General features: G+C 39.3%; 1 protein-coding gene across 1 annotated transcript in view; it reads right to left on the bottom strand.

Moving 5' to 3' along the window:
• The window catches only part of LOC124545615 (protein HIRA-like), a 322,322-nt gene that overhangs the window by 21,331 nt on the left and 286,412 nt on the right, over positions 1 to 14,579 (bottom strand). The window contains 1 exon segment of the mRNA XM_047124563.1: positions 11,782 to 11,939. Coding sequence (XP_046980519.1) covers positions 11,782 to 11,939 — 158 coding nt within the window.

The following is a 14,579-nucleotide window of genomic DNA, read 5'->3' as shown; positions in this document are numbered from 1 at the left end:
CCTATGGCTAGCAAAAGCTATGCTTTGGTGTTCTACATTATTTAAATCCCACTCTCCTTGGCAAAGTTTCACAGCAATACCGTAATCAGATGCATCTCTTGACAACTTAAAACAGTTTGACCATAACCGGAGGATGTAATATGGGTGATTCTACAAGTGCTCTTTTGATGTTTTCAAATGCATCAGTTGTCCATGGTACTCCCTTTTTTAATAAACGTAAAATTCTCGGGTCATTTAGTTCTTGCCCTCGTATTTAACATTAATAGTATCTGGCCATACCTAAAAATCCTTTTAGCTGTCTTACATTTTTGGGGTGTGGACATTCTTCGATAGCTTTGATGCATTCAGGGTTCGGTCTAATCCCTGTATCCCTACAATATGACCTAAGAACTTAAGTTCTTGGCACACAAAATAGATTTCAACAGTTTCACCATAATACCTTTCTCTTTAAACCTTTTCAAAGTCTTGCACAAAGTTAAACAATGTTCTTCGAAAGTAGTTGATATTATCAGGATATCATCTACATATATTACAAATCCTTCAATAACTCTCTGCCTAGTGCCTCATCTAACGCACGTATAAATACAGACACAGAGACATTAAGTCTGAATGGCAGTACATTGAAATGATATGATTTTCCATCAAACAGGAATGCTGTATACTTTTTAAGATTCTGTATGTAACTTTATTTGCCAATATCCCACAGTCAGTTCCATCGTGCTAAAGAACCTTGCCTTTTCAAATTTGGATAACAATTCGTCAATATTAATCAGTTTGTCTCTTTCTGTCTCTATATGTCTATTCAATGTACGAGCGTCTAACACTAATTGTACTCCACCTGTAGCTTTTTTCACCATGACCAGAGGGTTATTCATGATGCTGGAACTACGTTCTATAATATTATTATCAGTCATCTTATTGATTTCATCTCTAACTGCTTCCTTAAAACTCACAGGTATGGGATATGGCTTACAGAAGAATGGAGTGTCATCTTTGATTCTGAATTTACAAATATAGTAGCTGATGTTACCTGGACAATCGGAAGAAACTACTTCATATTCCATTAAAATTTTATATAAATCTCTCTTTGTTGTTCAGTTAATATTTGGGATTTATTAACTCTATTGTGTATATCAGTTCGATGTGTTCCAGATCTACATTAACGGGTGGTAGGGACAGAGCATCGAGTGACATTATACTGAGTGCACTATCCGAAAATTACCTCGAGCAATTAAACAGAGAACCGACTCGTGGAGATAACATATTGGACCTACTGATAACAAACAGACCCGAACTTTTCGAATCTGTATGTACAGAACAGGGAATCAGTGATCATAAGGCCGTTGCAGCATCCCTGAATATGGAAGTTAATAGGAATATAAAAAAAGGGAGGAAGGTTTATCTGTTTAGCAAGAGTAATAGAAGGCAGATTTCAGACTACCTAACAGATCAAAACGAAAATTTCTGTTCCGACACTGACAATGTTGAGTGTTTATGGAAAAAGTTCAAGGCAATCGTAAAATGCGTTTTAGACAGGTACGTGCCGAGTAAAACTGTGAGGGACGGGAAAAACCCACCGTGGTACAACAACAAAGTTAGGAAACTACTGCGAAAGCAAAGAGAGCTCCACTCCAAGTTTAAACGCAGCCAAAACCTCTCAGACAAACAGAAGCTAAACGATGTCAAAGTTAGCGTAAGGAGGGCTATGCGTGAAGCGTTCATTGAATTCGAAAGTAAAATTCTATGTACCGACTTGGCAGAAAATCCTAGGAAGTTCTGGTCTTACGTTAAATCAGTAAGTGGCTCGAAACAGCATATCCAGACACTACGGGATGATGATGGCATTGAAACAGAGGATGACACGCGTAAAGCTGAAATACTAAACACCTTTTTCCAAAGCTGTTTCACAGAGGAAGACCGCACTGCAGTTCCTTCTCTAAATCCTCGCACAAACGAAAAAATGGCTGACATCGAAATAAGTGTCCAAGGAATAGAAAAGCAACTGGAATCACTCAATAGAGGAAAGTCCACTGGACCTGACGGGATACCAATTCGGTTCTACACAGAGTACGCAAAAGAACTTGCCCCCCTTCTAACAGCCGTGTACCGCAAGTCTCTAGAGGAACGGAGGGTTCCAAATGATTGGAAAAGAGCACAGATAGTCCCAGTCTTCAAGAAGGGTCGTCAAGCAGATGCGCAAAACTATAGACCTATATCTCTTACGTCGATCTCTTGTAGAATTTTAGAACATGTTTTTTGCTCGCGTATCATGTCATTTCTGGAAACCCAGAATCTACTATGTAGGAATCAACATGGATTCCGGAAACAGCGATCGTGTGAGACCCAACTCGCCTTATTTGTTCATGAGACCCAGAAAATATTAGATACAGGCTCCCAGGTAGATGCTATTTTTCTTGACTTCCGGAAGGCGTTCGATACAGTTCCGCACTGTCGCCTGATAAACAAAGTAAGAGCCTACGGAATATCAGACCAGCTGTGTGGCTGGATTGAAGAGTTTTTAGCAAACAGAACACAGCATGTTGTTATCAATGGAGAGACATCTACAGACGTTAAAGTAACCTCTGGCGTGCCACAGGGGAGTGTTATGGGACCATTGCTTTTCACAATATATATAAATGACTTAGTAGATAGTGTCGGAAGTTCCATGCGGCTTTTCGCAGATGATGCTGTAGTATACAGAGAAGTTGCTGCATTAGAAAATTGTAGTGAAATACAGGAAGATCTGCAGCGGATAGGCACTTGGTGCAGGGAGTGGCAACTGACCCTTAACATAGACAAATGTAATGTATTGCGAATACATAGAAAGAAGGATCCTTTATTGTGTGATTATATGATAGCGGAACAAACACTGGTAGCAGTTACTTCTGTAAAATATCTGGGAGTATGCGTGCGGAACGATTTGAAGTGGAATGATCATATAAAACTAATTGTTGGTAAGGCGGGTACCAGGTTGAGATTCATTGGGAGAGTGCTTAGAAAATGTAGTCCATCAACAAAGGAGGTGGCTTACAAAACACTCGTTCGACCTATACTTGAGTATTGCTCATCAGTGTGGGATCCGTACCAGGTCGGGTTGACGGAGGAGATAGAGAAGATCCAAAGACGAGCGGCGCGTTTCGTCACTGGGTTATTTGGTAACCGTGATAGCGTTACGGAGATGTTTAATAAACTCAAGTGGCAGACTCTGCAAGAGAGGCGCTCTGCATCGCGGTGTAGCTTGCTCGCCAGGTTTCGAGAGGGTGCGTTTCTGGATGAGGTATCGAATATATTGCTTCCCCCTACTTATACTTCCCGAGGAGATCACGAATGTAAAATTAGAGAGATTAGAGCGCGCACGGAGGCTTTCAGACAGTCGTTCTTCCCGCGAACCATACGCGACTGGAACAGGAAAGGGAGATAATGACAGTGGCACGTAAAGTGCCCTCCGCCACACACCGTTGGGTGGCTTGCGGAGTATCAATGTAGATGTAGATGGATGTACATTATCGATCTTGGTTACAACTGTGCTGTAGCTGTTAATCACAGACACTGACACTCCGCTGTTTGTTTTTCAATGCAGCTGTTTATCATAAACGGAATCCAACATCTACTGTTCCCTTTACCAAAACAAAGATTTTCGTAGAAGTTTAAGATGACCTTAAACTCTAATAACCAATCTAAACTAAACAATACATTCCTGTTAATATTTTCTACTATCAATAGTGTTTGACAAAATAGTATACCACCAATATGACAGTTCACCTGAGTTTCATATTTCACAATTTTACTTTTTGTTCCAGTTATCCTGACTATATATACTCCAGTTACTGGCAATAATGGTAAGTGATGTTTATTTTGTATCGAGTTAAAGAATTCTTTGGATATGAGTGATACTTCACTCCCCAAGTCTATAAATATGTTAATCTCGGAAGTCTTCACAGTCCCTGCTATTATAGGTTGTGGGTTATTAGTATCTAAGCATGGTTCTTCAAGCAGCAACCATTCCTTTGTAGGTATTTTGTGGGTAAAGTTAACACACGTATACCAAATGAGGCCTCCTAGTGTATCTCTACAATCTGGGCCCCGGCCCTGAATACAGACTGAACCATGTTTTCCTCATTACCACTCATTACGGGTTGGTTACCGAAACGAGGTACTACATTTCCATTCAACGTTTTGTGGTTACTCGGTACAAATCCTTGGAAGTTACTGGATTTAGATTTGAAGGTGGATGCTTCTTTTGGTAATTGTCGTTACAATGCTGCTTATTGTACTGGTGTATTTTTGCGAGGTTTACTTCACGCTTTTTGAAATTATTTCCATTATTTCTTTTATAGTTCGAAGTTTCCCCTTGGTGTAAAGCTTCATTATGGTCCTTATTTATGGCATCTAGTACATCAATGAAAGATAACAGTTCCTCTACCGTTTTCCAGCCACTAAATAAGATGTCTCTTCTTGCACAACTGGGTAATTGTCTAATTAAAATTTGCACTAATCCCTCTTCTTCCATTGGCTTATCTAAGTACTTTGCCCATGTTTTTAGATGCCAGTCGAAATATTTCCTCATGGTACCCCAAGTATTGTTGTAATATTTTGGGTCCACAGATGTGATTATTAACTTTTCCTGCGCATTAGCAGACCGGTATCTCTCTTTAAATTTCTTTTGGAAGTCTCCCTAACAAGAAAAACTCTCAGTATATACAGTTCCCCATTCTGAGGCCTCTCCTAGTAGGCACCCCACAGGAAATACGATCTTTTTAGAATCTTCCCAATTCTTTGGCAAAGCTTGATTGAATCTTTTCAAAAATGAGTCGGATGTACATCCTCGTCTGGCTTAAATTTAGGAAATTGCCTGGATAATCCTGAATTAGACCCCCCACCACCACTGTAGATCAGTCATTACTTTACTAGTTAATACTACATACTGTGAAGTTACTCCTTTGTCTACTTTATTCTGGATAAGTCTGAATTCCCGTCACAGGTCATCCACAACTTTCTTGGTATCACGAAGTTCAGAAGATAAAAAGGAGATATGTTTCCACATGTTACTTTCTTGGAAACTTCCCGATCTACAAGTTCTTCCACCTGTTCCTCCAAACTATTAATATTTATGATATCAGAGTTCACCAATTTCTCTTTGAAGTTCCTTTCCACATTATCCACTCTTGTATTAATACCTTAATTTGCGATTCAGTAATTGGCATTAAGTTATCTTGCTTACCGACACCCTCAAAGTACTCAACCCTTGCTTTACAGCATTGAATTAAACATTGTACACAATTTCAAAGGATCCCAACTTTTCATTAAGCTCTGATTCTACACTATTACATTTGTCTCCAATATTCAATTCTAACCTTTTTGTCAGATTCTGAAAATTATCATTCTGTTTCTGGCTGAAATAGGTAAACATTTGATTTACATGAATAGTCAAGGAACTAGTCAATTCATCCTTTAAATCTAATTTCAAATTTTCTACTTTACTATTTAAGCCATCAAATTCAGTCTTTACAGCATCCATGCCTTCACATAGTTTACTAAACTCTTTGCTTTGTGAGTCGACTTTGCCATTTAGCAAACATAGGTTTGTCGCTTGACTATTTAGAGTTTCACTCTGGACATTTAGAGTATCCCTCTGAGCATTCAACACTTCACTATGGGTACTTAGTTGAGAATGTACTGAACCTAATTTTTCACTTAAAGTTGCATTTTGAGTATTTGAAGCTTCACTCTGGGCATCTAATTTAGAATTTAAAGTTTTGGTGAGATTTACTAACTCACACCAGTCTGGTCCTTCTTTGCTAACTCTCATAGCCATGGGTGGTTCTGAAGTTTCCTTGACTTGCTGTATGTTATCCATACTACTATAGGCTTTAGACCTTGTAAGCATTTAATGCTAATTGTAATTATATTAAATACACAGTAACAGTTCACTCCACAGTATTCTGTCACACTTCTTATTACAGTAATTAAGTTATGTTTCACGCTCAGCCAGCATAGAGTTCTCACTGCGTAGGTGAGCAGATGTGGAAGCAGGGCAGCACCAGTGAACAGCAACTCGTGCCGGCAAAATCGGATGTTGGTTTCCATGTCTGCGTCCTCGTGATGTGTGTGAGGGCTGTATAATCCCCGCACTGAATCTTCTTTGTCTGACTGTTCTAGGAGTATATCTTCTTGGTCTAATACAGCGAGATTTTCTCCTTATTATGCTCGGTTACTAAAGCGATACATGATAGATTTTTCTCTTGTTTTCATCTTGAAATTCCTCTTTTCTTGTCCTGTCATGGTCATCATGTTCTAATGGTTTGGACGACTTAAAAGTGTTGAAGTATGTATGCAAACTTCCACTTCTTTAAAGAGATGACTTACTTGAGATGTTCGGCCGACCTTCCTTGCTGGTTAGCCTGCCACTGCAAACTCTTTCTCTTCTTCTCCGAAGTATGTTGCTAGTTTCAGAAATGTCTCAAGACTTTTGCTACTTATAAAAATAAGTAGACATATAAAGTTTCATTTGATTCAACCAATGCTGTATATTTGAACTTCAGACATTTTACAAATCCCACTCTTCACATAAATAAATACTAGTTAGTAAGTCTCTTGCATGTCCAAATGTCAGAAACAAAGTTAATTTACATATAAGAGAAGGTTGGCTTAATAACCATGTCCATTCTCAACATGAATCTTAATACCCATCTTCCCTTCACCAAGGCTAAGAAAAAAGTTTTTAAAGTGTTCTTTTTCAACTATACACATTACTATAACAGTGGTTAAAACACAATTAGAACAGAGTAGCTTAAACACTCCATGGTTCTTTTGTCCACTTTCACTAAACTTCCATGGACTGGCTGACAAGTACTTGTTGGTGCAGTTCGACCGCTGCATCTTCATTCTGCTCGCGACTCATTTCCAACCTGCACGCACAAACATGTGATGCACAGTGGGCAAGATTCCACTTTCTCACACTCATATGTAAAATATCATGTGTTCAAGACAGTAGAAGGCTGAGTGGTTCTAAAATTTACACAGAAATTCTCGAATCACTACAGCAGCAGACGGTGGGTGCAAGGCACTTGCATGTATCTTCTTTAAGGCCCAGTTGGCTTACAGTGCCGCCATCAGTTTCACATCTGTCATGTACACGATGATCTTTCAGTCTCTCTTCCTCCAGATTCATGGATCCAGAGGACAATGTGGCCACAACAGCCACCAGAGGGTGTCATCACAACACTGCAGGACGACCCAATGGAGATGGAGCCTTCGCCTCCTCTCATCCTACCGATGGATATGGACCCACCCACATTGCAGCAATCGCCGCCTTCTTCATATGGTTCATGGCAGCAAGAGGTGGACGCGTACCATTCTGGTCATTTTCTGCGGAAATGCTTCCACCAGACTACAGGCCAGATGGCGGGGTACGGCTGGAACCTTGATGTCCCCTGCAGCCACAGCTTACAGGCCGGCAATGAGCTCACACTCCTGCCTTCCACACCCTGGTCGCACTCCCTACACAACAATGGTCCATTACTTTGTGGGGGAGGAATGTTCTCACATGCAAGCACTGGAATGAAGATGAAGAACAAAAGAGAAGAGAAGGTAGTGAAACGACATTGGCCAATGGTGTGCTGATCAGGACCGCACCATGTAAGGAGCGGTCTCTACAAGAGGAGAATATAAGCGCCACTCCTGCCAGCCTTGGCCGCTCGGTATACAGACAGTATTAGCATATTTGTAATAAAAACTATTACTGTGGTTTTGCTTGAATTGTTGTATAGCATTCTGAGAATGCAGCATCCTTTAGGCACCCTATTCGAGGTGAGTGGGCAAGACCCCACAAAATTTTCCTTGGAATTAAAAATGTTGTTTCAAGCCTCATAATGGCATTAAAGTATTAATGATATAGCAAATATCATTACTGCTATTATATGATATAAAGGAAGCTATAAACCTAAGCCTGGCTTCCTAGAATGACATACATATGAGCATTAAGTATGCATTACCAGGGTGTACACGCGGACAAGAAAAAAGGAATTCCCGGATTTCCCAGTTAAAAATGCACGTTTTCCCATGTGATAGTACACTTCTTCCTAGGTGATGATAAGTGACAGTATAATTCCCTTCAAGCTGTAAAAATATCAATCCTTTGAATGGTAAAGGTTTTATACATCAGTGTGAAACTTCACAGAATCAAAAAAAAAAAAAAAGTTTTGGAAAGCTCTGAAGTGCAGCAACAGTTATGCTGCATATTTTCATATTATGATACACTGCATATGTTTGTATTTGTATTATGCTAGTATAGATTCGAAACAGCACGTTAGTTTCCAAAGCACTGAAATTGAGATTGAAATGCATTTTTGTAAGCTAGTCATACCTCATGTCACATGATTTCACCAGCCAATGACAGCAGATATTCAGAGCATAGGACACATAGCATAGTCAGTCACAACAGCAACATCATTGTTAAGTAGAGTGAACACGCAAATAGGAAAAGTTAATGGTTTAAATTACTGTATATAGTGTGGCTACAAGAAAAGTTAAGCTTTCACATATGATATTGGTCTTTATTGCGTGTGTTACACTTTAAGATACGTCACACAAATGTGCCAGTAAAATTTTAAATAATGACATAAAAGTCCGGTGTCTGTGCTGTAAATTCCTCTAAGTGGCTAGTCCTCAATGTGTTAAGTTTTAAATGAGAATCAAACACTCTGTGATTTTAGAAATTCATTGAACATTCGCACATGTAATATGAAACATCTTGCACAAAAGGAAATTTACTTTGAAATGAACACTTTTCAAAACACAATTTTCCTGCAAGCTGTCAGAAATAAGTTTTGTTTTAGCAATTGCTACAGAGAGGCAGAGAACACGTGGGGAGCTACGATGATGTAGGAAGCCCATATGTTCATACATATATAGTGTTAAGAGCTCTTACATGACATCATAAAAGCAACAGAATACTCCAAGAGCATTGGAATTTCTAATACCATAATAAAATGCACAATTCGGCTTGAAGTGCACATTTTTTTTCATATGTCCAGATTCACAATAAATGGGGCCACAACCTGATATTATGATTTCAGTGCGGTTTTCTGGGTGCCAATTTTCTTGGAATACCAATACTGTAGTATCTCCTGTTTGGTTCTTTATTGTGGCATAATGAAATACATGCCAGGAGTTGAAAATGTGCACTTGAAATTGAGTGAACAGTTGAAACTAGCTAATAGTGCAGAATAAAACACTTTGTTTATAATAAATTGACTGCCTCTGGAGAAAGATTAATAAAAGCCACATTTACATAGCAAATCGAAAAAAATAACTTCACTGTTCTGAAAGTGATTGACTGCCAAAAACATGGAAATAAAATAAGTAAGAAAACTGAAACTAATAACATGTGTTAGCCTTCCATAATTATGTAAATTTATTTAAATTCATTTGATAGCTTCCAGCCACAGAAATAGGCTTTGTTTTCATTTGATGTGAGAAGCATAAATGAAGAGGAAACATCAAAATCACTATATGTAAGCACGGCTTACGTGGATACCAACCCTCCCCACTACAACCCAGACTGCTATGCGCATGCGGCAATCTGGCAACTTGGGTGCGCCAAAATATTTTTCAGGGTACCATCTGGCTGCTTGTTGCTAATGCTGATGAGTAGATTTTTTATCTATCCAATTAAATAATTTTATCTATAATTTATTGTTTTCACTGTTACATATTAAGTACTTCAAGCTCATATGTACATCATTCTAGGAAGACAGTCTTTGGTTATATAGCTTCCATTAAATCTTAAAATAGCACTGATGATTGTTGCTACATAATTAATACTTCAATGAAACTATGAGGCTTTAAGCAATATTTGTGTTTGCGATGGAAAGTTATGTGGACTGTGTACCACAATAACTATTTATAACACAGCTATGACGTAATTATTTTTTACAAACAATATATTTTAAGCATTATTTTTAATTGCAATTAGTATTTTAAAAAATTTATTACCTTACAACACCATTGCTATCCATTTCACCCTTTATAACCCCCCCCCCCCCCCTTCCAACAAACTTTTCCTACATTCCATTCACCTCCCTTCTTTTTCAAATCAGGTTGTAGTAATAACTTTAAGATTGTAATAATAGGTTTATACACTGAGCATTACAGTTCATTGTCCTTTTTTACGTGATTGTAAACACAAATAATTTTACATGGCAATATTTCCACATCATAAATAATCTTGGGTTAGTAGTTAATGTCTCCTTCACCTTCCTGAAATTTTAAATCTACAAATGTACATTTACTACAGCTATACTCTGCAAATCACCATAAGTTGATGGCAGAGGTGCTCACATTATATAGTACGTATCGTAAATATATATATTTACTTTTATGAATCCATTATTACAAAATTTTATGGATATACATTTTACAAAATGAGCACCAGTATTATGGTTAATCCTACTGGTAATTCATTTCATTTCATGCACTGTAAATAGTATCACAATGATACTCCATCGATGGACACTATACCATAGCAACTGTTGATAACACAGCTACACTGTACTTACTGTAATTATTTTTTCATAAACAATGCCACCTAGCCTACACTATTATATCAATGTTTATTCACTTGAACAACTGTAATTTCATATTATTCATTTTATTTTATTATCTCATCTATGCAATCCTTTTACAGTTTATCCTGTGTGTTTGTAATTATATTACAAAATGGGGAATGTATACATCAACTACTGTAAATGTTAACCATATGTATGCTGAAATTGTTTTTTACAAGTAAAGCCATCTATCTTGCTGTTAAGTACAGCGCATGTGTGTTAAATAGGGCAGTTAGTTGTTTGAACAATCATAATATGATATCCTACTAGTTTTACTCTTATTTCATTTTTAATCTTTGTGTAATTTATTACACATGTCTATAAAATTACAGTATGTAAATGGTAGATATATTGCTACCCCTGCACTCTCTTGTAGCTGACACCACTTGTGACAACACATAGTACCAGTAATTAATTTGCAGTCATCTGTTGCTCACATGATACCCCGTATGTTTTGTACATGTAGTGATTTTAATATGGAAGGCTTTTATATATGGCAAGAGCTCCCTAGATGCTTCAGTTCTATTGTGGATTCAATGTAACCATTTGTTTACTAATGATACTATGTATATATTCCACTCAGCCTTCGAAAATGATGTGTAATTAACACGTGTAGGGCAGCTTTTCAATAAACAATGTGGCTAAGACAATCTGAAACTTTGAGGGGAACTATCACATTGGAAACGGAAACACTGTGTGGGTAGGGCCTCCCATTGGGTAGACCACTCGCCTGGTGCAAGTCTATCAGTTGACGCCACTACGGCAACTTGCATGTCGATGGGGATGAAATAATGATGATGATAAGGGCAACACAAAGCCCAGTCCCTGAGAGGAGAAAATCTTCAGCGACTTGCCTGTTGATGGGGATGAAATAATGATGATGATAAGGACAACACAACACCCAGTCCCTGAGAGGAGAAAATCTCTGACCCAGCTGGGAATCGAACCGGGGCTGTTAGGCATGACATTCTGTCTCATTGACCACTCAACTGCCAGGGGCGGACAAAAGAAACATTACTGTTGTTATCAGGTCAGATCAGATAACCATATTAAGTAGAACAGATGTTAAATTTATTCTGTACAACAGCCGAAACAACACAAGTATTTTCTGAGAAATGTACAATAACACTCATCTCTAAAATTATGTTTTTATATATGACATCAATGGAAATACCTTCTTGAATGAGAAACCTGGCAAGACACATCAACCAACTGTGGTACTCCGTTGAATTGAGTGCAACACATGCTGAAAGTTGTTGTTCCAGAAAGGTTATTGTGCATAGAGGCACACCATTTGCTCCATTAAGAAGGCGACTTGCTGTAGACGAAATCCTGTAGAAGGAAAAATGTTTTGGTTGAATGTAGATTTTTTTTTTTTTTTTTTTTTTTAACCAGAAGACAAAGTACTGTTGATAATGTGAATAACTCGACAGCATCCAGCTTTATAATACATTAATATACGGATAAAGAACAGATATATTACTCCAGATTTAAGATGGAATCAGCAACCATTCTAGTACATTATAATAGTTAATTTTTACTTAACTTCAGTAATGTAGCTATCATGGGGTACATAACACCTTTTAAGCTCTAGTGTAATGAATGCAAAAGTATAATGGTGAAGGCTGTATCTAAGAAAATAAATTTTCCCATATGATGTGTTACATTAATTACTTTCAGTTAAATCACATAAATAAACTTAACTTAAAAGATAAATTTATGAGAGACTAAAAAACAAATCTCACTCTGGCCTATAATGTGAAAATATGATTTATTCACCACTTTTTATCACATTATGGACTAAATTAAAGCACTTCTTGAATGTGGTGCGACCGAAGTTAGTGTTCAATGATCAAGATACACAGTGGAAAGGAGTTACAATAAGTGGTTAAACAATGGAACTAAAAAATAGCCATTTTCTCTGATTAAAGTATTTGGACAAAGTGCATGGTGTACCTGAATCAGCTGTAAAGATCATTTACTCACAGGTAATGAATTTTAACTAGGGTGAATATACACTCCTGGAAATTGAAATAAGAACACCGTGAATTCATTGTCCCAGAAAGGGGAAACTTTATTGACACATTCCTGGGGTCAGATACATCACATGATCACACTGACAGAACCACAGGCACATAGACACAGGCAACAGAGCATGCACAATGTCGGCACTAGTACAGTGTATATCCACCTTTCGCAGCAATGCAGGCTGCTATTCTCCCATGGAGACGATCGTAGAGATGCTGGATGTAGTCCTGTGGAACGGCTTGCCATGCCATTTCCACCTGGCGCCTCAGTTGGACCAGCGTTCGTGCTGGACGTGCAGACCGCGTGAGACGACGCTTCATCCAGTCCCAAACATGCTCAATGGGGGACAGATCCGGAGATCTTGCTGGCCAGGGTAGTTGACTTACACCTTCTAGAGCACGTTGGGTGGCACGGGATACATGCGGACGTGCATTGTCCTGTTGGAACAGCAAGTTCCCTTGCCGGTCTAGGAATGGTGGAGCGATGGGTTCGATGACGGTTTGGATGTACCGTGCACTATTCAGTGTCCCCTCGACTATCACCAGTGGTGTACGGCCAGTGTAGGAGATCGCTCCCCACACCATGATGCCGGGTGTTGGCCCTGTGTGCCTCGGTCGTATGCAGTACTGATTGTGGCGCTCACCTGCACGGCGCCAAACACGCATACGACCATCATTGGCATCAAGGCAGAAGCGACTCTCATCACTGAAGATGACACGTCTCCATTCGTCCCTCCATTCACGCCTGTGGCGACACAACTGGAGGCGGGCTGCACGATGTTGGGGCGTGAGCGGAAGACGACCTAACGGTGTGCGGGACCGTAGCCCAGCTTCATGGAGACGGTTGCGAATGGTCCTCGCCGATACCCCAGGAGCAACAGTGTCCCTAATTTGCTGGGAAGTGGCGGTGCGGTCCCCTACGGCACTGCGTAGGATCCTACGGTCTTGGCGTGCATCCGTGCGTCGCTGCGGTCCTGTCCCAGGTCGACGGGCACGTGCACCTTCCGCCGACCACTGGCGACAACATCGATGTACTGTGGTGACCTCACGCCCCACGTGTTGAGCAATTCGGCGGTACGTCCACCCGGCCTCCCGCATCCCACTATACGCCCTCGCTCAAAGTCCGTCAGCTGCACATACGGTTCACGTCCACACTGTCGCGGCATGCTGCCAGTGTTAAAGACTGCGATGGAGCTCCGTATGCCACGGCAAACTGGCTTACACTGACGGCGGCGGCGCACAAATGCTGCGCAGCTAGCGCCATTCGACTGCCAACACCGCGGTTCCTGGTGTGTCCGCTATGCCGTGCGTGTGATCATTGCTTGTACAGCCCTCTCGCAGTGTCCGGAGCAAGTATGGTGGGTCTGACACACCGGTGTCAATGTGTTCTTTTTTCCATTTCCAGGAGTGTAGACTGAAGATGAAGCACGCACTGGATGTTCAGCTGATGTCAACAGTTTTTGTTGTGGCTTCCTCATAGTCAAATAGATTTTTGGTATTATTTCATAACCACAAATAAAACAAGAACCCAATTCTTTTTGATTTTTCAACTGTAACAATATTCATGTGGTGGATTTTTACCTTGCCAAATTACAAGTAAAAACAATAAATAGTCAAAAGCACTTTTGTTTTTACCTGACATAGTCAAATTGGAGATAATTGATGTATGTTTATTAAAAGTTGTGCAATCAGAAAAATCCTTTATTAGTCAAGATAGCAAGTACAATTTTTTCTTTTATTGGTAAATAGTTTTGCCTATCTTAATTAGCCATCTTCAGATCTGTAATATGTGGGAAACTGAGTCTAAGAAAATAATACAGTATAAACAATTAATATAAAAACATTCTAACAGAAAGCGTGTACCAAAACCATTTTTTTATTTAGTGTAAATCACCACTTGGTAAGACACATCATCATAATTTTGTTCCAGCTGCACTGCTAATTA

The sequence above is a fragment of the Schistocerca americana genome, chromosome 8 (assembly GCF_021461395.2).
Source record: "Schistocerca americana isolate TAMUIC-IGC-003095 chromosome 8, iqSchAmer2.1, whole genome shotgun sequence".
In the NCBI taxonomy this organism is placed as follows: Eukaryota; Metazoa; Arthropoda; class Insecta; order Orthoptera; family Acrididae; genus Schistocerca; species Schistocerca americana.
The sequence above is the reverse complement of the archived record's forward strand: the minus strand, read 5'-3'. Positions and strand labels throughout refer to the sequence as shown.